General features: G+C 46.4%; 1 protein-coding gene across 4 annotated transcripts; it reads right to left on the bottom strand.

Moving 5' to 3' along the window:
- Window positions 1–40: 40 nt before the first annotated feature.
- SLC31A2 (solute carrier family 31 member 2) lies at window positions 41–14,130 on the bottom strand. Of its 4 annotated transcripts, XM_032240392.1 has the most exons (5): window positions 13,977–14,130; window positions 6,096–6,162; window positions 2,750–2,939; window positions 1,242–1,413; window positions 801–1,131 (listed from the first exon to the last, which is right to left on the bottom strand). In XM_032240392.1, exons 1-4 carry the CDS (start codon window positions 13,980–13,982, stop codon window positions 1,245–1,247), a joined length of 432 nt encoding a protein of 143 aa, XP_032096283.1. In that variant the 5' UTR covers window positions 13,983–14,130; the 3' UTR covers window positions 801–1,131; window positions 1,242–1,244. The 4 variants fall into 4 exon arrangements, with proteins under 4 accessions (XP_032096284.1, XP_032096283.1, XP_032096282.1 ...); XM_032240393.1 differs by having other exon boundaries at window positions 41–1,413; XM_032240391.1 differs by lacking the exon at window positions 6,096–6,162 and having other exon boundaries at window positions 2,750–3,305; window positions 13,977–13,995.
- Window positions 14,131–26,933: the final 12,803 nt, after the last annotated feature.

The raw sequence follows: 26,933 nt of genomic DNA, 5'->3' as shown, positions 1-26,933 counted from the left end.
TGCTTTCTGATGGAATGAGGAGAACAGAAGAACAGTCATAGACTGTTTAAAAATATATATTTACTAAAATGTATTTGTTTTTAATTCCCAAAGCTTACAACCATCTTTTCATTTAGTCTGTGAGGTACAGTATACAGCAGTGATTTTCTCTCTTTTTTATAAAGTGAAGAGGTTCAACTATCCAGGGAGTCCCATCTATCTTGAAAACTGTAATGGCTTTGGTTGGATTGCATCTTCAGTCAGTACCCTGCCATGGCTTAATCAGTATTTTAAGTGAATGAATCATGTTTCCCTACCAGATCATTACGAGTAAGCAGTAAGTAATAAATAGAGAACATTAAGTATTGAACATTATTAAATGCAGTTTTTTGTTCTGCATAGAAGAAAGATGAGGATAAAGGAGGGCATTAAGGCCATGAAGAACTTTCCGGACAGCCAAGGCCATCAGATGATTCTTCCTGCAGGCAGTGCCTTCTGGTAGAAGGAGCTCAGTCTATCAGAGAATTAACCAGAAGCCTGAAAGCAGTCCTGTGTTTCTGCCTTTAATCAGCTGTCACTTATTCTCCCCCCAAGAAAGGGAAATAGGTCCCAGCAGTTGCTGCTATCCATCATGAATAAAATGAAATCATTTCATTAAAATTTTTTATATGAATGTGCAAAATTGCCAACTAGGAGTTTAATGGGAAAAATAAAAAATGTTAGTGTGTCATCATCCACAGAAGAGATGATCTTCATGTATTCCAAAGGCAGAAAGGTGAGAAAAATGATCTAGCTTGTTCTCTGTCCCTCAAAGACAGAAGAGGTCGGGGAGTCCTATGGATGACACTCCTGTAGATAAGGCACAAAGCAGGAGAGCTAAGGGTGTCCAGGTTCCATGCCCTACATCACCAAGAACCCTTCTCCCTGCCTTGAAATCTTTGGAAATTCCTGGTTTGAGTCACAGAAATGCATTGTCCTGGGCTCAGCAACCCTGCCACCCCTGTTCTCGCCATTCTCCCTTTGGTCACAGCAGCTGTCTTAAGACACAAGACCAGGCCTGGGCCCTGTGCAGACTGGCTGAGAAGAAGGTTGCTGCAATGGCGTCCAAACTCCAGGGAGCAAGTGCTGGCTTCAGCTCAACATTCCCAGGGGCTGCGAACAAGGGGGAGGAACAGCCATCAGAAGAAAGGGCCACTGGAAGTACAATGCCTGGAAGAGGGAGCCCCATGTCCCTCCAGCCTCAGCGCCTACACATTCCTCACCAGCTAAGCCACGCTGAGAAGTGGGTAAGCTAGGTAGTAGCCCACAGCAGAGCCCAGGACCACACCAAGGAAAATCCAGGTGTTGTAGGACATTACGGCCAGCATGATGAAGTAGCCGATGACCACCTGGACGACATGGATTAGAGACTGGCCAAAGTGACACAAATACCACCTAGATAAAAAGGAGAATCAAGTTAATGCTGGTAATGAGCTAGAAGCTGGGAGTTGATATCAGGGAGTAGAAAGCTATTGAGTTACGCGACCGGATTATTTATAACTTGTATGCTTAACCTAGGAGAGATTTCTTTCTGCCCCCAACCCCCACCACCAGAAAGAACTCAAGAGATTTCTTTTTAAAGAGACATATCTTCACTACATTTGGTTCTGAACTTCCTGGCATCCTAGGCGAAGGGGAAAATGATGGGATATAAAATCTATCTTTCTGACAAGGAACCAGAGATAATCATCAATAAGGCATATTTTCCCCCTGAATTTACTTGGGAGGCAATATGACAATGGAAAGAAAAAGCATGGACAATTGGGCACGGTGGCTCACACCTGTAATCCCAACAGTTTGGGAGGAGGCCGAGGTGGGCAGATCACGAGGTCAGGAAGTCAAGACCATCCTAGCCAACATGGTGAAAACCTGTCTCTACTAAAAGTACAAAAAAAAAAAAATTAGCTGAGCCTGGTGTTGTGTGCCTGTAATCCCAGCTACTTGGGAGTCTGAGGCAGGTGAATCGCTGAACCTGGGAGGCACAGGTTGCAGTGAGCTGAGATTGCGCCACTGCACTCCAGCCTGGTGATAGAGCTAGACTCTGTCTCAAAAAAAAAGGAAGAAAAAGCATGGACTTAGGTGACATATCAGTTCCTACCTCTGCCACATACTGAAAGTGGCCTAGACAAATGTCTTAACTTCTCTGAACTTAAGATTCCTTATCAGTAAAACAGGAAGAAGAACACCTCCCTTGCAGTGCAGTTGTGAAGATCTGAGGTGCTCATGTAGGGTGGCTAGTGATGGAGCAGGCAGGCTTATTAAGCACAGGCGAGGCTGCGGCTGGACAGAGGCGGAACAGGGACCCTAAATGGTTGCCTGATTCGAGTGGGAAGGGAGAAGAGGCGAGCTTGTCTTCCTCTTCCCACCAAGTGGAATATATTGCTTCAGGACAGCTGCAGATCCCCTTGGATATGGAAGCCTAGCTACACATGGAACTGGTGAGATTTGGGGGCGGGTGGCCACCCCTGTTGCTAGATAGGGGCCCACATCTGAAGATCACAGTTCCCTGAAGAAAGCCTCTGAGAGGCTGTTCACAGAGAGTGCTTTCACCTGGGCATCAGGAGACATAAGCTCTAGCTCACTTGACTATGTGTAGTCCCTTTGGCAAGTCGTGGTCCTTCCCTGGGCCTCGCTGTCCTCTCTCTGAAGTGGGGCTGATGCTGTCTGGGCCAGCCTATCTCTCAGGGTGATTGTGAGGCCTCTAACCCTTTCCCATTCCCACTGCCCATACCTGTGGTGGGTTCTGCTGACAGGGGATGAATCTGAGCCTGCAGACTCCCCATCTGTCTCTGCGATAGCCTGCTGGCTGATGGAGGTAGGCAGGTTCACCAGCACCTGGTGGAGCAGCTTGGCTTTGCCAACCTTGATGCCTTCATATAGCACAGCCAGAAGCAGGACCACCAACACCGAAAGGGCCATGCCTGTCAAAGGAGGCAGAGTTGTGGAGACCTGGCCAGGCCGCACTGTTTCCCTTCCAGCACCTCCACCCGGTCCATGGTATCCATTCCATCCACCTTTCTCTTGCATCTTCTTCCCCACCCTTGCTGAGCTCCAAACTTCTTCACTATCTTCATCTTCACCAGACCTTTCTTTAGGATTGGCCTATTGGAGTGTGGCTCTGAGATCAGGAAGAGAAGCTGCCTGAAAAAGCCAGGGGCTGAGGGGGAAGAAGCCTTTTGCCATCACCCCAGCCACTCCCCCTGCAGGCTGCACAAATCTGTCGTGACTTCTTGTTAAGGGCTGACTACTGCAAGGTCCTATGTATATGTAAGTATGCAAAAAAAAGTCTGGAAGGAAAGATAAATAGCAGAAGAGTAATAGTTATCTCAGCAAAGTAGGATACAGGTGGTTTGTATGACCTTGCCTAACCTTCTGAGGTTTCTTTTGTACCTTTATAATAGGGAAAACCCAGTAAGTTATTTTATAGAAAATATCAAGTGCTTATTAGAGCTGCTATGTAAAATTAACTGCCAATTACTACTTCCATTTCGCTAAGAGGGATAATAAGTGGTCCAGCTAAAGTATTTGATTGGACTCTGCGACATAATAAGAAATATATATCCTGTTTCTGCCCTGGTTTCCAGGCACACGACTTCCAGAACCCTTGGAAACTCTGAAGTGTTGTCTTTTTATATGCTAATGAGATGACTGATGGCTGGGGTCCTGGATGGGCTCTGGATGGGGCTGGTTGCCGGGGGAGCCAACCTTGTGCTTGGAGGTTGGCACTTTCAGCCCCGCTCCCTACCTCTGGGAGGAGAGAGGGACTGAAGGTTGAATTGATCACCAGTGGCCAGTGATGTAAAAAGTCATGTCTGTATATGATGAAGACTCCATAAAAACCCAAAAGGATGCAGTTAGATAGAAGGAATACGTTCTTGCAGTTAGATAGAAGGAATAAGTTAGATAGAAGGAAATTATAATTAACTGTAATTTATTATATATTTCAAAGCAGAATTATAATATTCCCAACACAAAGATAAATGTTTGAGGTGACAGGCACCCCAGTTACCCTGATTTGATCATTATATATAGGTATCAAAATATCACATGTACCCCCAAAACATGTACAGATATTATATATGAATGATTTCTTTAAAAGGACAGGATTTGAAAAGCTTCTAGTTGCTGAACACGTGAGGGTACCTGGAAGGTGGCAAGCCCAGAAAGGGCCTGGAGGCTCTGAACTCCTTCCTACATGCCTTGCCCCATGCATCTTTTCCACCCAGCTATTCATTGTACTTTTTTATTTTTTTGAGATGGAGTCTCGCTCTGTTGCCCAGGCTGGAGTGCAGAAGCATGATGTCTGCTCACCGCAACCCCTGCCTCCTGGGTTCAGGCGATTCTCTTGCCTTAGCCTCCTAAGTAGCTGGGATTACAGGCACCCACCACCACACCTGCCTAATTTTTTTTTTTTTTTTGTAATTTTAGTAGAGACGGAGTTTTACCATGTTGGTCAGGCTGGTCTTGAACTCCTAACCTCAGGTGTTCCACTTGCCTCGGCCTCCCAAAGTGCTGGGATTACAGGCATGAGCCACCGCACCTGGCCCATTTGTACTCTTTTTTAACAAATGGGTAAACTACTTAATAAAGTGTTTCCCTGAGTTTTATGAACCAATCTAGCAAATAATTGACCCCAATGAAGGTATTATGGGAACTCCAATGTACAGCCGGTTGCCCAGAAGTACGGGAGAAAACCTGGGACTTGCAATTGGTGCCTGAAGTAGGGGGCAGTCTTGTGGGACCGCGCCCTTCACCTGTGGGATCTGCACTAACTCTGGTCAGTGTCAGATTTGAATTGAGTTGTAGGACACCTAGCTGGTATTAGAAAATTGGTCACTGGGGAAAGCCCACACATCTGGTCACAGAAGTGTGTTGAATGTAAGAGAAGGAAAAACAGTAATTAGCTGGGTGTTGTGGTGCACGCCTGTAATCCCAGCTACTCGGGAGCCTGAAGCAAGAGGATCGCTTGAACCTGGGAGGTGGAGATTGCAGTGAGCCGAGATCGCACCACTGCACTCCAGCCTGGGTGACAGAGACTCCATCTCAAAACAAAAAAATAAAAGAAAAATCAGTTTACTTCCCACCCCAGTCTCCCTATACCCCAATTCTCTTCCTCAGAGCGACCTCTTTTACTCAATGTGTATATCAGCTTCTGTTTGTCCAAATGACAGCATCCTATCTACAGACTCTTCTGCATTTGACTTCATCATCCAGTTGTACCTCAGTTCACTTCCCCGGTGGCTTCATCATATCTGTGATAGATTATATTTTCCAAAGACAGCCATTCCAATATACCCCACCCCACATGTGAGGAACTCTTCAAAATGACCGTACTTCTAGCCGCTGTCTGACTATACTGCATGAGAGACATTCCGTGAGGACCACTCAGCTGGGTCCAGTCAACTCACAGAACCTTGAGAGAGAATGATAACATGATGTTTCAAGCCACTGTTTATCAGCAATAGATAACAAGAAAGAGTAACCCATTGTAAGGATGACCATAATTTATTTAATCTCCACTTGCAACAATGAGCATTTGGGCTATTTCCAGTCTGTTTTTAAGATGCAGTTATTTAAGTTGAAAAATAACTTCTCCATGAATTAGAGCCAGACTCTGCTTTTTCAAGTCAAAGGAGTCCCTTTCAAACTGGTGTTTCATCTACTGCATCTGCTGTGGGCTTCTGAAGTGGTGCAGAAAAATGAACGCAGGATATGAGAGGTGCCAGGGGCCACCAGGAGGCCTTGATCTAATTGTGACTCTGATGCATACTTACTGTGTGACCCTGCATGAGTCTCTTCCTGTCTCTGGGCTTTAGTTTCTTCCACTGTAACAGAGGGAAAAGCTGCCTCCCTGCCTCTCTTGGCCTTTGTGAGGATCAGTAGGATAATGGAGCCCTTTGTGACCTGAAGGGGAGTCATTGCAAATGGAATGATAAAAGCAAAGTTCCTGCTCAGTGTTTATGCCAGAGGAGCCAGCCTCACTTAAATGCCCACAGAGAATCAAGAGAACCCAGATTCTCTATTGCCTAGTGCTACAGAGCTTTCCAAGCTACAAGTTTGAGCTCCCCAATTCTTACCAGCAGGACTGTGGACACTCCAGAAATCAAACAGAAGCACCACTGTATCTGAGAAGATGAAATGCATCTGAAAAAGAAGGGAATCTGCATCATAGGGGTTCGGGACAGAGGAAGTCACGGTCTCTAATGCTCTCCAGCAGCCTCCTCTGGGAGCACAGAAAAATGGAGTCACTAGAAGTGCTGGAGGGTCATCAGAAGTCATCAGGACCAACTGAGGCCATAAGGAACTGAGACTTGCCCAGGAGGGTCAGTAGCAGAGCTGTAATTGAGCTGGGCCTGCTCCATATGAAAGTAGAGGTGTGGGCCAGGCACAGTGACTCATGCCTGTAATCGCAGCACTTTGTGAGGCTGAGGGGGGTGGATTGTCTGAGATCAGGAGTTCGAGACCAGCCTGGGCAACATAGTGAAACCCCCTCTCTACTAAAATACAAAAATTAGCCGGGAGTGACGGTGTGTACCTGTAATCCCAGCTACTTGGGAGGCTGAGACAGGAGAATCGCTTGAACCTGGGAGGCAGAGGTTGCAGTGAGCCAAGATCGCACCACTGCACTGTAGCCTGGGTAACAGAGCAAGACTCTACCTTAAAAAAAAAAAAAAAAAGAAAAAAGAAAAGAAAATAGAGGTCTGGGAGTGCCCATCCTCACTGGACCACTGGCTTGGGATGTGACAAGTGTCCTTAGACTATGTGAGAATGTCCCCTCCATGCGTTCCAAGAGCAGCTGCCTCTTCTTACTCCCCGGGGCTCTAGCCATTCTGCTCTGGCTCCCATGTGATGGGAGCCTGGAGTCCTCTTTGTCCTGCTGAGTCCAGATAGATCCCATTGTGTTTATCGTGGAGGGGCCCAGAGGCAGCTGTCTTCAGTCTGTACTCCACATCTGTCCACTCATTCACTAAACATTTGCCCTGTTCCCTGTTCATGTGCCCAGCGTTATGGAGGTATGTTAATGTCTCTGACCTTGGTTAGTTCACAGCCTTACAGGAAAGACTGCAGGTAAACCAGTTGCCCTGGAGTGCCCATCAGATGCGTTTTCAAAGGGTGCTTGCTCCACCCCATGTTCAGGATGGCATCATGGCCTTTTTCTACATCATCTCATTTCAACGTCACAACAGTCCTCTGTGTGACAGGGACAATTAGGTCCATTTTACAGGAAGGAAAACTATGGAAACTAGCCTTAAAGAAATAATTTGCTGGTGGTCACAAAGCTAGTAAGTTGGCAGAGCTGGGATTCAAACCTGAGTCTAGCTGGATTCCAAAGCCCTGGACATTCCAGGACACTGTGCTTCCTCCCAGTCTCCAAGAGGGGAGGGTATGATAGGAGCCGGATGGCGAGTTTAAGCACCCACACCAGGCTTAATGACTGTTTGGAAAGACGAGGGCCCAACAGATCTATCAGTCAGTTCACCCTCTCAGGGAATGGAAGGCCCCCTCTGGTCCCCAGGTAAGCCCTCTGTAGCCAGCACAAGCAGTTCTGCAAACACTGTCAGTGCTTACCCAGCTAAGGAGAGCCTGGCTGAGTTGTAATCAGCTAGCGGAAGCCTTTGCCTTCTAAGACAAGAGGCAAATATTAGGATCCTTGAATGTCGGCACTAGAAGTATCCTCAAGAGTTTTTAGTGCCATGGCTTTCAACTTTTTTCATCAGGGAACACTAGCCAATTTAAATCTTTCTTGTAATTCCATTATATAAAACACGGGGCTCTGGGTGAAGATGGGAGAGAAATCTGAGCTCTTCTGAAACTCAGTTGAAAAATGCTGATCTGGCCCAACTTCAGTCCCTTTCCACCCCTTCTCATTTCCAGATGAGGAAAATGATTACAAAGAAGGAAAGTGATTTGCCCGACTTCCTTAGAAGCGTGGTTACTGGCTGGGCGAGGTGACTCATGCCTGTAATCCCAGCACTTTGGGAGGCCGAGGTTAGCAGATTATTTGAGGACAGGAGTTCAAGACCAGCATAGCCAACATGGTAAAACCCTGCCTCTATTATAAACACAAAATTTAGCTGGGCGTGGTAATCCCAGCTACTTGTAATCCCAGCTGCTCGGGAGGCTGAGGCAGGAGAATCACTTTACAGTGAGCAGAGATTGTACTACTGCCCTCCAGCCGGATTGACAGAGAGAGACTCCGTCCCAGAAAAAAAAAAAAAAATCATGGTTACTCTCTGTGTTCAAGGGAGGAAGATAAGGAGACTATGGGTTTTCGTGAAGGCTGTGGGGGCCATCAGTTCCTAGAGAAAAGGAGTTCAGGCAGAGGCAAATGTCAGTGGTGGGTGGAAGGATGGGCAGATTTGATTAGCTGCCATTTTGACAGGAAGCTGTGCCATGTGGGTGTCCCGTGGCCTCCCAGAAACCAGAGCCACAAACTTCTGCTTGCAGCTGACAGCCCTAAACCACAGGCCTTGCATGTTCTTGCCGCCTCCAGTCGTCCCCTTCTCAATATTTAGGACCAAAGGAGATGGTAAAGAATAGTAGACTGAGTCTAGGATTTGGAACAAAACAGATTTGTTAACCAGGGCCTCTGTCTGGCCTCAGTTTCCTCCAAGGGGAGCTGGGAGAAAACCCTGCAAAGGCATCCATACACAGTGACACACAGAAAGGGCTCATCCCAGTGCCTTTCGCCCATACATGTTAAAGCTGGAGGGGTGTTTCTCAGAAGTGTTCCATGGGAGAAGCACAGGATGCTAGGAGGTACTGGGAGAAATGGATTCTATGGTCAAGGGAGTTTGGGAGAGACTGGAATTGGTCAAAATAAGATTCATCAGCTTTCTGCACTGCCAGAAGCCTGTACCTAAAACTCTCTCCTACCCTTTTTTTCTTGCTGAGTGGCCCGTAGGAGAGAATCTCATAGACTCTCCTCTAGGAAGTGCTAATCTAGAGCAACCCTCTTTTTTCATACTTGGGAGGGAAATGACACTTACTGATTATTCTGTGCCAGGCACTCTTCTAAAAATATTACATGTCTTAACTCACTTAATTTCAAGGGGGATTATTCTTACCTCCATTTCATAGATGAGACTATAAGGCAGAGAGAATTTAAGTAGCTTACCAAGTTGCTAGCTAGAATTTTGCCTGGGTGGGCTGGCTTTAGATTCTGTGCTCCTAACTGCTCTCAATGCAGCCTCTCAGGGCACCACAGGAAGTCCAAGGGCAGTTGTGACACACCCAGGGTCACACTGTCAGTTGGTGGCAGCCTCATGACTGGATCCTGGGTCTTCTCACCAGGCCCTCATTTGGCAAGAGGAAAACAGATGCTACAACGCAAAGAAGAGCCCACTTTCTTGTGTAATACTAGACAGAGATGAGGGCTGCGCCGTCTTTCACTTGTTTTAACATTTCAGGAAGATATGCAAACAGGAGAAGAAGCAGATATGGCCCCTTTGGGACAAAATACGGGCAGAAATTGGGGAGAGGAAGGAATGTATGAGAAAAAGCCTCTGTGCAATTGGGATAGTCGTGCTTAGCCCCCCAAGGATGTTCAGCCAGCAGCTGGCCCGTATTTCCTGAGAAAGACAAAGAGTGCACATGAAGTAAAGGAAACAAACAAGGACCAGTCTGGGGATGGGAGAGTAAGGCTAGAGCCCAGGAACGGCAGCGGGATAACAGAATGAAAAGGCAAAGAGGAAGGGCTGGGAGGGAGGACACTGGAGTGGATCACAGGTGTGGATGACGATGCTGTTATTGCTGAATCTGCAGAGGCAGAGTCAGCCCCAGGTGAATCACTGGGAAACCACAGGCCAGTCATGAGCTCCACACTGGCAAGTGGCTTAGTGTGGAGGGACAGCAGCAGCTGCTTAGACTCCAGGGCCTTATTAAAAGGGCTGATTCCTGGGCCTCCTCAGGCCCCTAAATCAGAGTCCAGGGGCAGAGCCACAGGAGGCAAGGAAGACATAGATTTTAACCAGCACCCTTCAGGAGATTCTGAGGCTCAGTGCACTTCGTTACAGCTTGAACAGAGTCAGCAAGGCTAGTGGGTCGGGACACAGTTTATAAAGCTGCACTGCCTGGATCTACCTCCCAGCTCTGCCAGGAACCAGCTGCATGGCCTTAAGCTGCTGACAGACAGAAAGCCCCCATGGACCTCAGTCTCCTCATCTGTAAAATGAGGATAGGCCTCTAGCAACCCTTTCCCTTGGTTTGGCCTCACTTTCACAAGCTCCCAACCTGAGCTCTATCTACTCTTTCCCTGAAATCTTGTAAAAGAAAAAAGTGGTAGCCTGGGAAGCATGGCAAAACCCTGTCTCTACAAAAAATGCAAAAATTAGCCAGGTGTGGTGGCATATGTCTGTAGTCCCAGCTACTGGGGAGGTGCTGAGGTGGGAGGATCACTTGAGTCCAGGAGGTGGAGGTTGCAGTGAACCGAGATCCTGCTACTGCACTTCAGCCTAGGTAATAGAAAAAGACTGTCTCAAAAAACAAAAACAAACAAACAGTGTGCCTGTATTTCCGGGTTGGATAGGGCACCCCATCTATGCATCTCCTCTCAGACTTGGACACTGCAACTTTGGGTTTGGTAGAGGCCTGGGAATAACCTGGCTGTTCTACTCCCTGCACTCAGCCGTCATGCCTTTTAGTGCCAAAAAGGGTCTGACTTGTGTCACCAACCCCTGCTTGCACCTACCAAGGGACTGAGCTCACTGGGGACCGTGGACAGAGAAAGAAATGTGAAAGCATCTTATTGGAAAGAACAGCCACGCAGCTCCATGTCTTCTGGGGCCTGCATGTGCCTGCACCGTGTTCACCTTCCATTCATTATGCATCACTCCCATGACGTCTCTGCAAGTGTCTGCTATTACTAACCCCTTTCAATTAACATGGAAGACACAGAAAAGGCCCACTTATCTCCCCATAGTGACTCAGCAATCAGGTACCCAGAGCCAGAGATCTTTCTGGAAAGCCTGTGCTGGTTCTCAAACTTTAATGTACAAGTACTCTGGGTGTTTCTGGGATAGGTGTTTGTGGGGATCACACCTTGAGAAATCATCGGAACCGTGATAGTCTCCTGTCAACCAGTGGGGACTGGTCAAGTAAATTATATGACAGCCTCAAAATGGAAATCTAGGCAGTTACATCACAACATGATAAAAATCACGTTGATGAGTTTAAGAATAGCTTCATCCCCCCACCCCCCCACAATGGCACTAGCTCAGTGTGAAAAGCTGACATAGTACCAAAAAGAAAGTAAAAATTCATTTTGAGTTCTGCTATTCAAAGATCTCTCCTGGTTTTTGTTTTGTTTTGTTTTGTTTTTTTGAGACAGAGTTTTGCTCTTCTTGCCCGGGCTGGAATGCAATGGTGCGATCTCCATTCACTGCAACCTCCGCCTCCTGGGTTCAAGCGATTCTCCTGCCTCAGCCTCCTGAGTACCTACAGGCATGAGCCACCGTGCCCAGCTAATTTTTGTATTTTTAGTAGAGATGGGATTTCACCATGTTGCCCAGGTTGGTCTTGAACTCCTGACCTTGTGATCTGCCCGCCTCGACCTCCCAAAGTGCTGGGATTACAGGCGTGAGCCACCAGGCCCGGCTGGATCTCTCCTGTTAGGCTTTCAAAAAGAACATTTGTTGACATAGCAAAATGTTCACACAAGATTGATATACGAAACCAAACAGGTAAAAACAATACTGTAAAACTCCATTTACACTGGAGATGCCCTCATTCATCCTCAGCAGAAGCCTCCAACACCATCTCTGCCAGGTGGAAGTAGGGGTGGCGCCCATCATCCCTTCTGTGAGTCCATTTGGTAAAGCAGATGGCATGAATGGAATGTCTCTAGTAGCTGATTAATCAGTCAGGGAATTTCCATAACTGGTTTCCTTCTATCATCCTTGGGCCTGCGCCAATTATCTTAGGAGCCCAAAACAGCCCAGACATGTTTTGCCATAGACCTGAACACCCACAGAACAGAAAGAATAATTAGAAAGGCTTACTTTTGTTGTGCTAAGTCTGTACAGACTCTGGAGATACAGAGATGAATGGGACAAGTCTTTGGCCCTTAGGGAGCTACCTGTCTATAAGGGGAGACAGATAAATGAGCAGATCATCACAACAGGGTGTAGATCAGAGAAAGGGAGGCACAGTGGAGCCCCCTGGGGGTGCTGAGGACCAAGCCACCTGAGAGACATCTGCCCTGGCAAGATGTAAGAACAATACTGTAAAACTCTTTCTCTGAAGCCAGAGGAGGAGGCAGCTGGGAAGATGAACTGTATGGTGTGTTCAGAGCTGGAAGTACCCACAGAGTCTGAAGCCCCAGAGGGACCAAGACTCACCTGTCACTCAGCTCTTTCTACTCTTGCCTTCTTACTAGAGGAAAAGATTGAAATCAGCGTACCCTGACTTGAGAGAAGCCACCCGGCTACAGTTTTCGATTAAAGGGCTTTGTGGTCAGATACGCAAGGGGCAGGGCCCTAATCTTGTTTTCCTACTTGGGATGAATCTTGGCCTCTGACAGTTTAGCTGATTTGTGCTTTTTTTCAGGGTGGGGCTGTGGTGAAGGAGGGAGCAACCCCTGCAACTTGTTTTCTTCTTTATTTTTTCATCTGGGGTTACTTACACTTTGAGAAAAGCTTCCTTATTTGTAAACAAGGATTCAGAAGGAGATGAAGATCCCAGTGCTAGGCTGACTGGCTGGGGGAATTTTGCAAGTGCTCCCCATCTATTTCCCTTTTTAGAGGACGGCTGATTATTTGACTAAACAGCCTATATAGACTTCCTGTTTCTTTTTTCTTTTCTTTTTTTTCTTTTTTTTTTTTTTTTTTTTTTTGAGATGGAGTCTCATTCTGTCACCTAGGCTGGAGTGTGGTGATGTGATCTCGGATCACTGCAACCTCCACCTCCTGGGTTCAAGCGATTCTCCTCCCAAGTAGCTGAGCCTACAGGCGCACACCACCACGAACGGCTAATTTTTTGTATTTTTAGTAGAGATGGGGGTTTCACCATATTAGGCAGGCTCGTCTCGAACTCCTGACCTCAGGTGATCCTCCAGCCTTGGCCTCCCTAAGAGCTGGGATTACAGGCGTGAGCCACTGCCCTCGCACCTTTTTTGTTTTTTGTTTTGTTTGTTTGAGACAGCGTCTTGCTCTGTTGCCCAGGCTCAAGTGCATGGCTCACTGCATCCTGGAGCTTCTGGGCTCAAGCAATCCTGCTCATCCTCCTGTCTCAGTCTCCCGAGTAGCTAGGATTACAGGCGCCTGCCACCACTTGTGGCTAATTTTTGTAGAGACAGGGTCTAGCAACATTGCCCAGGCTGGGCTTCCTGGACCTTAAATTCTATGACACTTTTCATGGGATGAAGAAAATGATATGACTTCTTCAAAGACGAAAGAGTCTTGCAAGCTGTCATTCTCTCCAGCCCAGGTGAACCCTACCAAGAAAAACAGCTTGTCCGAAACACTATTTTCTGACTCAAAGTATAGGGAAGCTGGAAAGTAGCTGGGTCTGTTTTATTCCCTAAAGAATCAGGCTGCAACTTGACAAGGGCAGGGCCGGGGCCGGGGCCTGGGGTGTGCGCTCGGTGTGCGCGCGGGGCTGTGGGCTGAACTGCGCTGGGGCTTTCCCCTTCGTGGAAGCCTTACCCGGCCGTCTTCAGCCACGCGCCCCCATTCTCAAGCCGCGCCACCGCGGGCGCTCGGTAACTGCTCGCCTGGCTGCTAGCCGGACTGGCTCCCAGCAGGAGGGACAAATAAAGAGGAAAACCCCCAAGGCCGGCCCCCTGTACCTGCCGCATTCCCCCCAACCCTGTTCCGGCTGTTGGCAATGCTGCCAACACACCCCTCACCAGCCCCGAGCCAGCGGCCGCGAGGATTCGGGGTGCCCAGGTGGCAGCTCCAGAAGACCCCGTCCCAACCGCCCACCCGCGTCCCCTCCTCTCCGCAGCGCCCGGCACTTACCGCCATGGTGAGCGCGCGGGGCCGGCGCCAGGGCCGCGTCCGCTTCCTCGGGTCTCCTCGCTCCGAGTCAGTTCAGCTGCCTCAGCTGCTGCAGCTGCAGCTGCCACCGCCGCGATCGCGATCCGGGCCGCGCGGATCACATGGTCCGGGAGAGGCGGCGCGCGGGCGCCTGGGAGTTGTGGTCCCCACGCGCGCCTCACCCCGGCGGCCTCCCACGCGCCCCCTGGCCGGGACCCACGCGCCGTGCCCCAGGTTCCCGAGGGCTGAGGCTTGGCCTTCCCGGAGTCGCAAGCGAGCAGGGCCACCTGCTGCCTAATGTCTTCGCCCTGGCTGTTTGTCTCGGCGATTATGAGAATGTTTATTGCTCATGGTAATAAACTACCCCAAGCGTAACATATGTTGAGTTGAAAATGGAAAAGTCCGTGCTATGGACACAATAGCAACAAATTTGGAGTAAATTAAGTCAATTATGCCCCAGATTTTTAATGTAGTCATTATAAGATAATTATATTTTTCTTTTTAAAAAACAATTTCCAATCTGATAAGCCAAAAGGAATACACACATGTAATTTTGTTTTTTCTTTGATTACTAGTGTGGTAAACTATGTTTCTTACCGCTACTTCCATTTCTGTGTATTGCCTGTTGATTTCACTGATCCAGTTTTTTGTTGGGGAGTTTCTTGTAGCGTGAGGGAGTTTAACGGTTATTGATTCTTAAGCATGTTTAGTAACTCTTTGCCAATCAGACTATGAGAAAAGAGGCTCCTCAGAGAAACCTTACTAAGGACGGTATTAGCAGAAACCCTGAGCCTGGAGCTGACCTCAGTTCACATCCATAGCCATCAACTATTGGCTTTGGGACCGTAGGCAAATACTCTGAACCTCAGTTTTCTGGTCAGTAAAATGAAAATAATAATAAAACCTATGTCATAGGGGTATTGTAAGGATTAAATGAAAACATACATGTTAAATTCTCAGCATGTAACCTGGCAGTGGGAACTGGCTCAGTAAATGGTAGATTCCTCAAGGTCACACAGCTTTTAAGATCCTCAGTCTGAAAGCTAATGGGGGTTGGGAGCAGTCAGGGACTGGAGCAGCTTCAGGGAGAGAACATGGTCCAAAGCGCTGTGATAAGGCTGCAGGGGGAGAGTTGCTGCTGTCGGGGTTTACTGGGTCATGGGGAAGCACTGGGGAGAGGGGCTAAGGCTATCTCTGAAGCATCTGGGTTCCAAGAGCTGGGAGGGCTTTGGGTGTAGCTTTTCACCTCTCTGGGCCTTAAATGGGAAGCAAGAGTAAGATGATCTGGCCTTTACATTAAGTGGGCTCTGCTGCACCCCGCTCCCCAGACCTGCACTGAAGAATCTGCAGCACAGCTTTATTCGTTTGACTGTTTTTGTTGGCTTTGTCACAATCTGATAACCTTTACACTTACTTCTAACTTCCTCGTGGATGTTTTGGTTACGACACCTAGCCCAGAAGTCCTAAAATGCCCGATTTCTTTCTGTGCCACCAGAGACACCCCTCCCCTGTCCCCCAAGCAGAGAGCTTATTGCAAACCATGCGATCTTAGATCATAAGATCACAAAACAGCCGCCCAAGCCTGGGTCCAGGGCAAGAGATTCTTTCTGGATTCTGTGTTTTGACAGCTCAGGCTGAACATGACCCTGCTCATCCTGGGTGGCTGAGAACACAGAGGGTACTCCCCCCAGTTCTTGTTGCATGATTCCTCGTTTCCAGGGAGCCAGGACTATGCTGGTGCTCCATTTCCCTGCTGGGGAACTTCCCACTGCATCCAAGTTCCAGCAGAGAGTCCTGAGGAAGACAGGGAATATCCAAGTGCCTCGGTGCCTGAGAGTCTGGACTCCCCATCCATCCTCCTCTGATGGTTCTGAAGCCTGTTGGGGCGTGGGAGGACATGGACCAGCCAGCCCACCTGGGTAGGAAATAGGGGTCTATTAGTTTTTTATGGCTGCTATGACCAATGATCGTAAGTGTAGTGGCTTAAAACAACACATATTTATTCTCTTTCAATTCTGGGGATCAGAGGGATGAAGTCAGTTTCACTAGGGTGAAATCAAGGTATCAGTAGGGCTGCACTCCCTCCAGACACTCTATGAGAGAGCTTATTTCCTGTCCTTGTCCTTTCCGGCTTCTAGAGATGCATTCCTTGGCTGAGGTGGGAGGGGCTTCCTCCATCTTCAAAGCCAGCAGCAGTGCAGCAGCTTCAAGTTTCACATTGCCTTCTCTCTTCCGTATCCAGTCTCCTTCTGCCTCCTTGTTTTTTTTTTTTTTTTTTTTTTGAGACAAAGTCTTACGCTATGGCGTAGGCTGCAGTCGCAGTGGCACCATCTCGGCTCACTGCAACCTCTGCCTCCCAGTTCAAGCGATTCTCCTGCCTCAACCTCCCAGATAGCTGGGATTACAGGCACCCACCACATCTGGCTAAATTTTGTAATTTTAGCAGAGACGTGGTTTCACCATATTAGCCAGACTGATCTCGAACCCCTTGCCTTGTGATCCACCCGCCTTGGCCTCCCAAAGTGCTGGGATTACAGGTGTGAGCCAACACACCTGGCCACCTCCCTCTTTTAAGAATTCTTATGATTACATCTAGGACCCACCAGATAATCCAGGGTTGTCTCCCCATTTCAAGATCCTTAATTTAATTACACATGCAAAGTCTCTTTTGCCAGATAACATTCACAGGTTCTGGGCATCAGGACCTGGATAATTTTTAGGGTCATTATTGAGCCTATTGTAGGGGGTATCCACATTTGTAACTTTCCTGCCTCTCTGAAAGGGCATTGAGCCAAACCAGAGCAAACAGCAGGCCTCTGGACAGCAGAGAAAGAAAGCAATGGTTTGTTTTAGTTTCACAGGGAAGTTAAGTGTGGTGTGGGTCCCTTCTTTATTGAAGCCAGAGGTGAGGAGGGAAACACTTCTGAGACTTCACAGGTATAGTTTATTTGCCTCAGTTGTTTTGACAGCCTCCTTTCACAGCTGCTGCGAGGTTGTCCACTCCAGTTGCCCAGGACTCCCAGCTCCTGCATGCCTACCTCCTCCAGGAAGACTGAGGGGCCTCAGTGTCCCCAACAATGCTGCACTGAGCTTGGAAGGCCAGTGCTCAGACTGCTCCACATTTGCAGGGTAAACAGGTTTGAAAAACAGCTGTCCATGTCCCATCCAGCTGATGATCACAGATTTACAAATACTTTTTAAGCAAACTTGAGGCAAAATACACATAACAGGCAGGACACATTGGCTCACGCCTCTAATCCCAGCACTTTGGGAGGCTGAGGCAGATCACTTGAGGTCAGGAGTTCGAGACCAGCCTGGCTAACATAGTGAAACCCCATCTCTACTAAAAATACAGAAATTAACTGGGTGTCGTAATGGGTGCCGGTAATCCCAGCTACTTCGGAGGCTGAGGCAGGAGAATTGCTTGAACCTGGGAGGCAGAGGCTGCAGTGAGCCAAGATCGCACCACTGCACTCCTACCTGAGCAACAGAGAGAGACTCCATCTCAAAAAAACAAACAAAAAAAAACCACACACACAATAAAATTTGCTATTTATTTTTCTTTTTTGAGACGGAGTCTCACTTTGTCACCAGGCTGAAGTGCAGTGGCGCCATCTCGGCTCACTGCAATCTCTACCTCCCAGGTTCAAGCTATTCTCCTGCCTCAGCCTCCCAAGTAGCTGGGACTACAGGCAAGGGCTACCACTTCCAGCTAATTTTTTTGTATTTTTAGTAGAGACAAGTTTCACTGTGTTAGCGAGAATAGTCCTGATCTCCTGACCTCATGAATCACCCTCCTTGGCCTCCCAAAGTGCTGGGATTACAGGCGTGAGCCACCATGCCTGGCCAAATTTGCTGTCTTAACCATTTTTAAGTGTACAGTTCAGTAATGTTAATTATATTCATTAATTATATGTTGTGTAACCCATATCCAAGATGCTTTTCATCTTGTAAAACTGAAACTCTATACACATTAAACAGCTCCCTAGTCCCCTCTCCCCTGCCCGCTGACGACCACCATTCTACTTTCTATCTCTATGATTTTGATGTCTCTCGATACTCCTTAAGTGGAATCACATAGTATTTGTCCTTCTGTGACTGACTTATTTCAGTTAACATAATGCCCTTAAAGTTCATCCATACCGTGGTGTGTATCAGAATTTTCTTCCTTTTTAAGGCTGAATAACTTTTAATTGTAAGTATATATCATATTTTGTTTATTCATTCACCCATTGGTGGACACTTGGGTTGCTTTCACCTTTTGGCTATTGTAAATAATGCTGCAGTGAACATGCGTCTATAAACACAATGTTTTAAAAAGTGAGTGCTTATCCAGAAGCTTGGCCCTGTACTTCTTTTCAGTCTCATGAAAAGAAGATAGGAATGGACCCCCTCTCTCTGTCCCTGTGTAGGCTCCCTGCTGCATTCACAGTTCTAAACATATCCCCGAAAATCTCTGCCTGATCCAGACTGCACACCATTTCCTAATCTTAGGGAAAGATTTGGCAAAGCAGGTTTCGGCTTGAGTATGGTAAATTTCCTCTACAGCAGGTCTTCCTCCTCTTGGAGAAATGAATGGATTTTCACCCCTAGGAGCCCTAAAACAGGTCAAACAGGGGCATCTTGTTGATATCCACTTGTTGATCTACTATGTATATTTTGGCTCTCGATGTATCATAAATCAAATGATCATTTGGTGCTGGAAGAAGGACCCAACTGGAAAAACATTCTTACTTACACTTGGAGTCAGATAAAGTATTCATTTGACCAGATGAAATGGCGGACATTTGACCATTTTTAACCTGAAAAAAAAATGGCAAGTTAATACATAGTTCAGCCAATAGCTGAGGCCACTGTAGGTAGGCTTCCCACCCCCTGTAACTGAGTCCGAGGAGGAAGCAAGCCTAGCAAATGCAAACCACCTGGCTCTGACACATTGCTCTGGGGGAGATAGGGAGGGAAAAGCTGGTTCTGCTCTGATAACAAAAGGTGTTTTTCTGCTGGTCACAGGGGAGGGGTCAGGGAGGCACTTGAATGAATCTTAGCTACAGTCTGAGGCTGGTGGTTAGTATTATGTGCACCCACCAGGACAATACCTTTGAGACACATCCCTGTCCCTTCTGTTCTCTCTGGATGGGGAGGATGGGACTCCAGGAACTAATCAGTGGCCCGGGAGGAACTCATTTGTATCATGTCTGTTTTGAGCAACCTCCATTCTAAGAGGCAACATTCCCAGATCTCAACTCTGCAGCCACCAATTAGGGATTGGTGTGGAAGGGCTGGATAATTAGTGCCATTTCTATCTTTTTCTTTTTGGTTGAGACTCCCCATATATAAGCTCTTCTTTTTTATGCAATTGGTATTAGGGAATATTAATTTAGCCAAACAAAGAAGTTGTGTAAATTTGGCAGTAAGTTGTTGACACATAGATGTCATACTACTACCACGGTGACTCAGAGGCAAATCTGAAGAATGGGATGATAAACAGTTGATACCTCATTCACTCAACAAACACCTTGCACTGTTTGGTGTCCACGTTTTGCAGGACAGAAAACCAACCACCTGGAAGCTGACAGGTCGGGGAGGCTTTTGGGGGGTCCAGGCATCTCTCCCAAACATGCCTAAATGGCCCCTTTAGAGATATCATAAGTGATTGGTGAAGAGGGGTCAGCAAAGCATTGTGGGTGAAGTGTCACCTGTGTATGTATGGAGATATGAATGTGTGTGCAGAGTGTGTGTGCAGATGTTACAGTATATGAGAATTACTAGTTCTAGGCTGGACATGGTGGCTCACACCTGTAATCCCAGTGCTTTGGCAGGCCAAGGTAGGAGGATCACTTGAGGCCAGAGTTCAAGACCAGCCTGGGCAACATAGACACTCCCATCTCTACAGAAAACTAAAATATTAGCTGGGCATTGTGGTACATGGCTGTAGCCCTCATTATTCAGGAGGCTGAGGTGGGAGGATCACTTGATCCCAGGAGACAAAGATTGCAGCAAGCAATGATTGTATCACTGCAATGAAGCCTGCATGACAGAGAAAGACCCAGCCACTAATATTAAAAAAAGGAAAAAGAAAAAACATGCTAGGTTGACTAAATATCAAAAGCCAAGGATCATTTCTGAAAGTCTTCCTCAAAGTGACCACATTATATATACATAATATTTATTAGAGATATATATTATGGGTTGTTCTGCATATGGTTCCATAGGTTACTGATATATATTAGTTAGATATATATGTCTATAAAATGAAAGCATATGTTTACAGAATCACTTGTACATGAGAGTTTATTGTTGCTGGAAACAACCCAAATATACATTGACAGGAAAACTATATCCACACAGTGGAACCCTACTCAGCAATAAAAAAGACCAAACCTCATAGCTCAGTCTAATTTCAGAGACATTGAGTACATGCTGTATGATTCTATCCAGATGACCTTCCAGAACAGATAAAACTCAACTGTCTTGTCTTGAATAAAGTTGTTCAACCATCTTCGCATCTCAGTTTCCAGCTTGTAAAATGGAGATGTAAACTAAATATATGAGCTTATTTATACACAATTATATAATGTCTTATATATTATAAAGTATAATATACAGTATTTACAATACTGTAAAATGTCATATATTAGAAAATTGGGCTGTAAACTAAATATATATATATTTATATATATCTAACCAATATATATCACTAACCTATGGAACTATGTGCAGAACGAAGTGTGTGAGTGAATAGAGTTATAAAGAAAACACATTTTCCTAAAGTAACTCTTGCTCTTCCCTCAGTTTGGACTTTTTTAAATGAGGTATAATTTAATGAGATATAATTAATTTACTCAACAAGTTATAATGTACACTTTGGTAAGCACTGACAAATGTATACATCTATAAAACTATCACCTCAAAAAAGATGCAAACTTTTCCATCACCTTAGAAAATTACCTTGTGTCTCTTTCTAGTCAATACTCCCCATCACCCCTCCTGCCCTCTATAACCATTGTTCTGATTTTTATCACTACAGTTTAGTTTTGTCTGTTCTGGAAGGTCATCTAGATAGAATCATACAGTATGTGCTCATTTGTGTTTGGCTCCTTTTGGTAAACCCAGTGTCTCTGAGATTAGACTGAGCTATGAGATTCAGTTTTTTTAAATTGCTGAATAGGGTTCCACTGTGTGGATATATTTTCCCTATCAATGTATATTTGGGTTGTTTCCAACAACAATAAACTCTCATGTACAAGTAATTCTGTGGACATATGCTTTCATTTTTATTCAGTAAATACCTAGGAGTGGAATTGCTGTGTCAGGCTATTTTCTCTGAAACCCAGAGGTTATTTGTAATTCTTAGAAACACTGCTTTATTAAAAAAACATGATTACTCAAAATGGCAAGTCATCACTATAAGGCCTGGAGATTTCCTGGAGCACAAATGCTTATAATCCTTTAATTATATTGAAGGGCTCCATCCCAGCAAATGAGGCAGTATACTCAGGGCTCTGTTGTAGTTTCATGATAGCTCAGAGTAGAAAAATAGAGAAGAAAGAAAGAATGTGACCTTCACATAGAACTGTATGAAGCTTCTCAGGGTATTTATGGTTTGAGTCAAGCAATGGAAGACACTAAAATCACTTGGTCAATATAGTCCTTTGGAGAGAAGACTTGGACAGAACTAAATAAGGAATCAAAGACAATAGTTTGGGTCTTGGCTAAGCTGTGTCCTAGCTGTATGACCTTATATAAAATTGTTCAACTGTCTCTGAATCTCAGTTTCCAGCTTGTAAAATGGAGATGGAAATCTTATGAGATGATGACAGATATTCTCTTTTTCCTGCACAGAGATTCTGTGGGGATAAGGTAAGATAAAGTCTGCCTAAATCTCACCCGGGATAAACTGTAAAGTGCAGTGCAAAGTGAGATAACATCATGTGAAGAGAGGCAGGAACTCACACAGAGCTTGTTTTGTGCTCTGATGACTGGCACTGAACTCAGCTGCCCTTGTTTCAGTGACTTTGAACAAGGTCAGACACAGTGACAATAACTCTTTGTGAGCTGCCAGCTGGGCCTGGATGTCCCTCTCCATTGCAGTCATCTCTGCAGTGGGGGACTGTTGGGCTCTGGATTCTTCTACATCTGTAGGAGAATCTTTCCCAATAGCACAACTACCTTCCCACCCTCCAAACAAAAGGCCCTCAACTCTTGCAGCCCTCATTCCTCTTTATTTACCCAACCCATTCTCAGTCCCCACTGCAGGTGACAAAAAGGTGAGTATTTTATGAAAAGTCTGTTTGGCGTAGTTCTAGCCAAAGATGGATAAATCTTAAGTGGATATAGAAGATAGTGCAGGCAGCATCATATAACGGCTGTTACTGATTGAGAGTTTACCTCTAAGTACTCAGGGCTCACAACTACCCTATGAGTTGGGCTCTATGACTAGCCTCAGCTTATGGATGATGAAATGGAAGCAGTTTTATGGGAAGAACTTGGGACTAGTCATCTTAGAACCATTGCCACTACCCTGACCTCAGTTTTCTTATCATTAAAATGACAGTGGGGATTATCTTCTTTTAATCTCTGGCATCTTTTCTAGCACCAGTATCCTGTGAGTCCATGTCTGACTTTGGGTGAGTCATACAGCCTCTCTGAAACCCTTTCCTCATCTGTCAAATGGGAGAACCATCACCACCTGGCTGCTCTGTCCCAAAGTGCCATTGTGACAGTGCTTGGTAAGGAGGGAATTGTGCTGAGATGCTAAGTGTATCTGTTTTCTCTCCAAGGGACCTGAGCCCATAAAAAAATGAAGGGTACCTGTGACAAACAGAAATCAGGCACTCCCTTAGAAGTTTTCCCCTTTGCTTGGTCAGGAGTGAAGAAATAACAGAGATTATGAGACATTTTGATATGAGAAAGCCTTGGGGATCATCATGTTAAATACTTTCCATTTGATAGTAGAGAAAACTGATGCCAGAAAAGACAATGCTTTCCCCTGGCCAGTGTAATCAAGGATCATAATCCTGGCTTCTGAGATGCTTCAGAGTTCAAACATTCCTTTTCTGGTTTTGTACAACCTGGATTCATAGACTTCCGGGTGTAAAACAGCCACCAAAGTTACATACAAAACTTTATGTACATCAAGGGTCATTCCTCTCTCGAGAGGGTCCACTTAGAGGGCAAAGGAGGAGCTGGAGCTATGGCCCTGGCTCATTGACTTCAGGTATTTCTCCTTCTTCTTCCTCCTCCTTCTCCTCCTCCTCCTTCTCCTTCTCCTTCTCCTTTTCCTTCTCCTTTTCCTTTTTCGTCTTCTTTCTCTTCCAGGCAGAGTCTCCCTATGTCACTCAGGCTGGAGTATGACAGTATGATCATACCTCACTATAACTTCAAACTCCTGGGCTCAAGCAATCTTCCTATCTCAGCCTCCCAAAGTGCTGGTATTACAGGTGTGGGCTACTGTGTCCAGCTGAAGCTTCTTACCCTCCAGACACTGACCCAGTGTGAGATCTAAATCTCTAACTAAATCAACATAGTGGGGACAATACCTTGACTCCAAACTTTTGGAAGCCTGATGGGGGTCATTTTCCATTCCTGTCCCTTTTTAGGGACAGTACAGGACATCTGTTATGCTCTGTGAGAGAAAGCACAGTGTGAGCTCCATATCTGCCCTGTTGCCCTTCTCTGAGTTTCTTGGATTTGTGGGACCTTATATTCAAGCTGAGATCTCTCCTAGGAGACAGCCTGTTTCCTCAAGTGTGACGTTCCAGGCATCGCTCTGCAGATGAGCCTAGGGCAGTGGTACAGCAGAGGGAGGGAGGAGTGCTGGCCTGGGATCAAGGGACCTGGCCTGCCAAGGACCCCGCAGCACTAGTAGCAGAGCAGAGCTGGAAACCAGCCCTGATTCATCGTCAAAAAACCTCCACCTGCTTCTGACTGCTTCACCATCGTACTTATTCTGATACCAGTGCCGCGAATTGAGGGCAGCTGAGAGTGTCTGAGGAGCACGGAGGGTGAGGGAAGAGCTATTCAAAGGCAGACTTTTGCCTGGACTGTCAACTTTGGTGGGTCTGAACTGAACATTTCCTGGAGATGATCCAGAAGTTGAGAGACAGGGCAGGCTACTGGCACTGTCTAGACTGGCTTGGCCAGTGTAATCAAGGATCAAAATCCTGGCTTCTGAGATGCTTCAGAGTTCAAACACTCCTTTTCTGGATTTGTACAACCCGGATTCATAGACTTCCCGGTGTAAAACAGCCACAGGAGTTATATGCAAAACTTTACATGCAGGCGGATTTATCTCTCCAGAGGATCCATAATTTTAATCGGATTCACAAAAAAGAAAATGGCAATAATTCCTGCATTAAAGGTCTCTGAGCAAAGGAGAGAAATGATCTCAGAGGGTTGTAGAAAGATCATCTTGACAATTCTTCAAAGAAGAATGATGTTCTACCAGTTTCCTTTTTCTTCTCAGAAAAATGGGCTTTGTGAAAGGCAGGGTGTAAATGTTTAAATTTCAACAGCTGTTTAGTAAAAAAACATGCTTATTTAAAAAACGGGGTCTCACTATGTTGCCTAGCTTGGTCTTGAACTCCTGGGCTCAAACGATCCTCTTGCCTCAGTCTCCTGAATAGCTGGGATTACAACACGCATTACTGTGCCCAGTTTAGGAATCTACTTTTCAACTGCATTGTCTCACTGACTTTCCCAAAAATTATAGTCCAGAGACACTAAATGGCTTTTCTAGGTTGCACAATTTCTAATGACCAATTTCCTGATCTCCTGATACTGTTAACAATCTTTTAACTCCAACTCTGAGACCTGGGCTCATCCTCCTGCCCTGGGCTGCAGCTGGCCCTCCTTGTCCTGATTGTGAAGCTGAAGCAACTCTTCTCTTACAAAAGAGATACCCAAGGATGGACTGACCTCTGGCAGGGTTTGCTACTGAGGTGTCTGGAATGGTCCTGAGTTAAAAGAGACACTCAGCCTGAGTGCCCAGCGTGGCAGTGGCAGTTTTTCATTAATATTAAGCAATTATCTCCCATGCACATGGAGAGGGACTGCATGTGGCCCTGATACAGAGATGTCCTCATATGCATGCTCTGGATGGGCACCTGGAAAGGGAGAGGTGAGAAGGGCCACAGAGCCTGTGTGCTGTGCCTGTCTCTCAGTTCACACAGCTACTGGTGCCACCTGGAAACAGAACAAGCTTCCTGGCTCCCAGAGCACAGAGTTTCCCTTCCGACCAAACTACCCTTCTGGAGTGTCTTCCCTAAACTACTTGAGTAAGCCCAACAGTTGGAAGAATGGCCCTTGATCTCAACTTTCATGTCACCCCTCTGCTTTCCGTGTAATTTGAGGAATGTGTGAGTAAACTCTGAGGTGCAAGAATATTCCCAATGGAGAAAAAAAGACAAAATAAGATTATGATTTTAGCTGAACCCACTTAGTTTTATGAGTAAAAGTGTCCTTTATTTCTAAAACAGTATGCTAGAGCAGATGAGATATATTCACATCCTTTAAAAATATCCATGGAGCATACCTACATGCCAAGCATGGCGCGAAGTGATTGGAATTCAGTGGTGAATGAGGCATTTACAGTCCTGTCTTTGTGGGTTCACAGCCTTGAGAAGAAAGCCCAGAGTAGAAATGGCTGGTCCAAGGTCACAAGGTTGCTGGTAAAGACGGGCATCCTCCAAAGGTGGGTCGTCCCTGTTTTGATTCCTCTGGCCAGGCTGAGGCAGATGGAGTCAAAAAACTCCAGATTGTCTCCATTATGTATTTGCAAGGCCAGAGAACACAATTTCCATCACAGTCGGAAGCTGAAACCAGGTTTGGCTAGGAAGGGCATTTCCTCCCTCAGGCACTGGGCTGGGTGCTGGAGCTGGGCCAGGAACATGAGCGACCTAGCTGGTTCCCATGAGAATGATTGTGTCCCTATCTGGGTGCTTTATCCTGGCAAAGGAATGAAGCTCCAAGCCCTGGCATGTTTCAGCAGCTCATGGGGAGGCCACCTGGCCCTGCTGGCTGGCAAGGCTTCTCTGACCCTTCCCAGTTGCCAGGCCATTGCCTGACTCACGCATCAGCTAAAGGACTGCATAGTGAGCAACCGTGCCTGCACTGTCACTCTGAGGCCCAAATATGTGCAACTTCTGTGCCTGTATCCTGTCACCACTTCATTAAAATGATGTTTTAAATGTCTGTATTCTTCTCTACACTATGAGACCCCAGCAGTGACTAAATGTTACTTGCCTTAATCAGAGGAAGGATGTGTGTACTCATCAAACCCCAAATACAGGGGCGTGAATGCCCAAGGCCACGGAGCCATTTCAGATCAACAGTACACTGAGTACACTGAGTATTAAATGTTTGGTACTATACCAGATGGTGCAAATGCAAAGATAGAAAGATCTTGTTTCTCACACACGTGAGAGGCAGGTATTCACATGACTACATTACAATGCAACAAGATAAAAACAGTGCATTGGGAATGTAGTGATACATTTCAACTTGGGAGAAGGGGAGGTGGAGACAAGGGAAGCCTTCCTGAATGCAACAGTGTCGCTGGAGCCAGGCCCCAAACATTGAGCAGACATTCCAGGAAGGAAAACATCTAGATCAAAGGCATGGAGGTCTTACAAAAGAGAAAGACCACTGCCACAGCTTGTAACATTCTGGCACAACCTAGGGGCCTGGTAACTGTGTATGCCAAGTGCCCTGCCTAGACTACTGGGCACTGATGCTGCTGGTCCCTGGACTAATAGAGGCAGCGATGGCCTCCACCCCAGGCAGCCATCTCCTTCTCCACGTCAATCAGGGGACAACTCTCTTGAGGATTTTCCAGGGATCATTCAACCAACAGCCAGTTGCTTATGACCAAAGATATGAACAGGGTCCCCTCACACACCAATGGGTTTGCTTTGAGGAGCACATTGTCCCTTGGATGCT

The sequence above is a fragment of the Sapajus apella genome, unplaced genomic scaffold, assembly GCF_009761245.1.
Source record: "Sapajus apella isolate SASKATOON/1434 unplaced genomic scaffold, GSC_monkey_1.0 scaffold46, whole genome shotgun sequence".
Taxonomy (NCBI): Eukaryota; Metazoa; Chordata; class Mammalia; order Primates; family Cebidae; genus Sapajus; species Sapajus apella.
This window is presented reverse-complemented; position numbering and strand designations above follow the sequence as displayed.

Bases quoted from the DNA above. Each gene is read 5' to 3' on its own strand.
- SLC31A2 (XM_032240391.1), bottom strand. From the start codon at position 3,045: ATGCAAGAGAAAGGTGGATGGAATGGATACCATGGACCGGGTGGAGGT. The intron at 1,414-2,749 runs GTATGGGCAGTG...CTTTTTATCTAG, and splicing joins GTCAGCAGAACCCACCACAG to GTGGTATTTGTGTCACTTTG.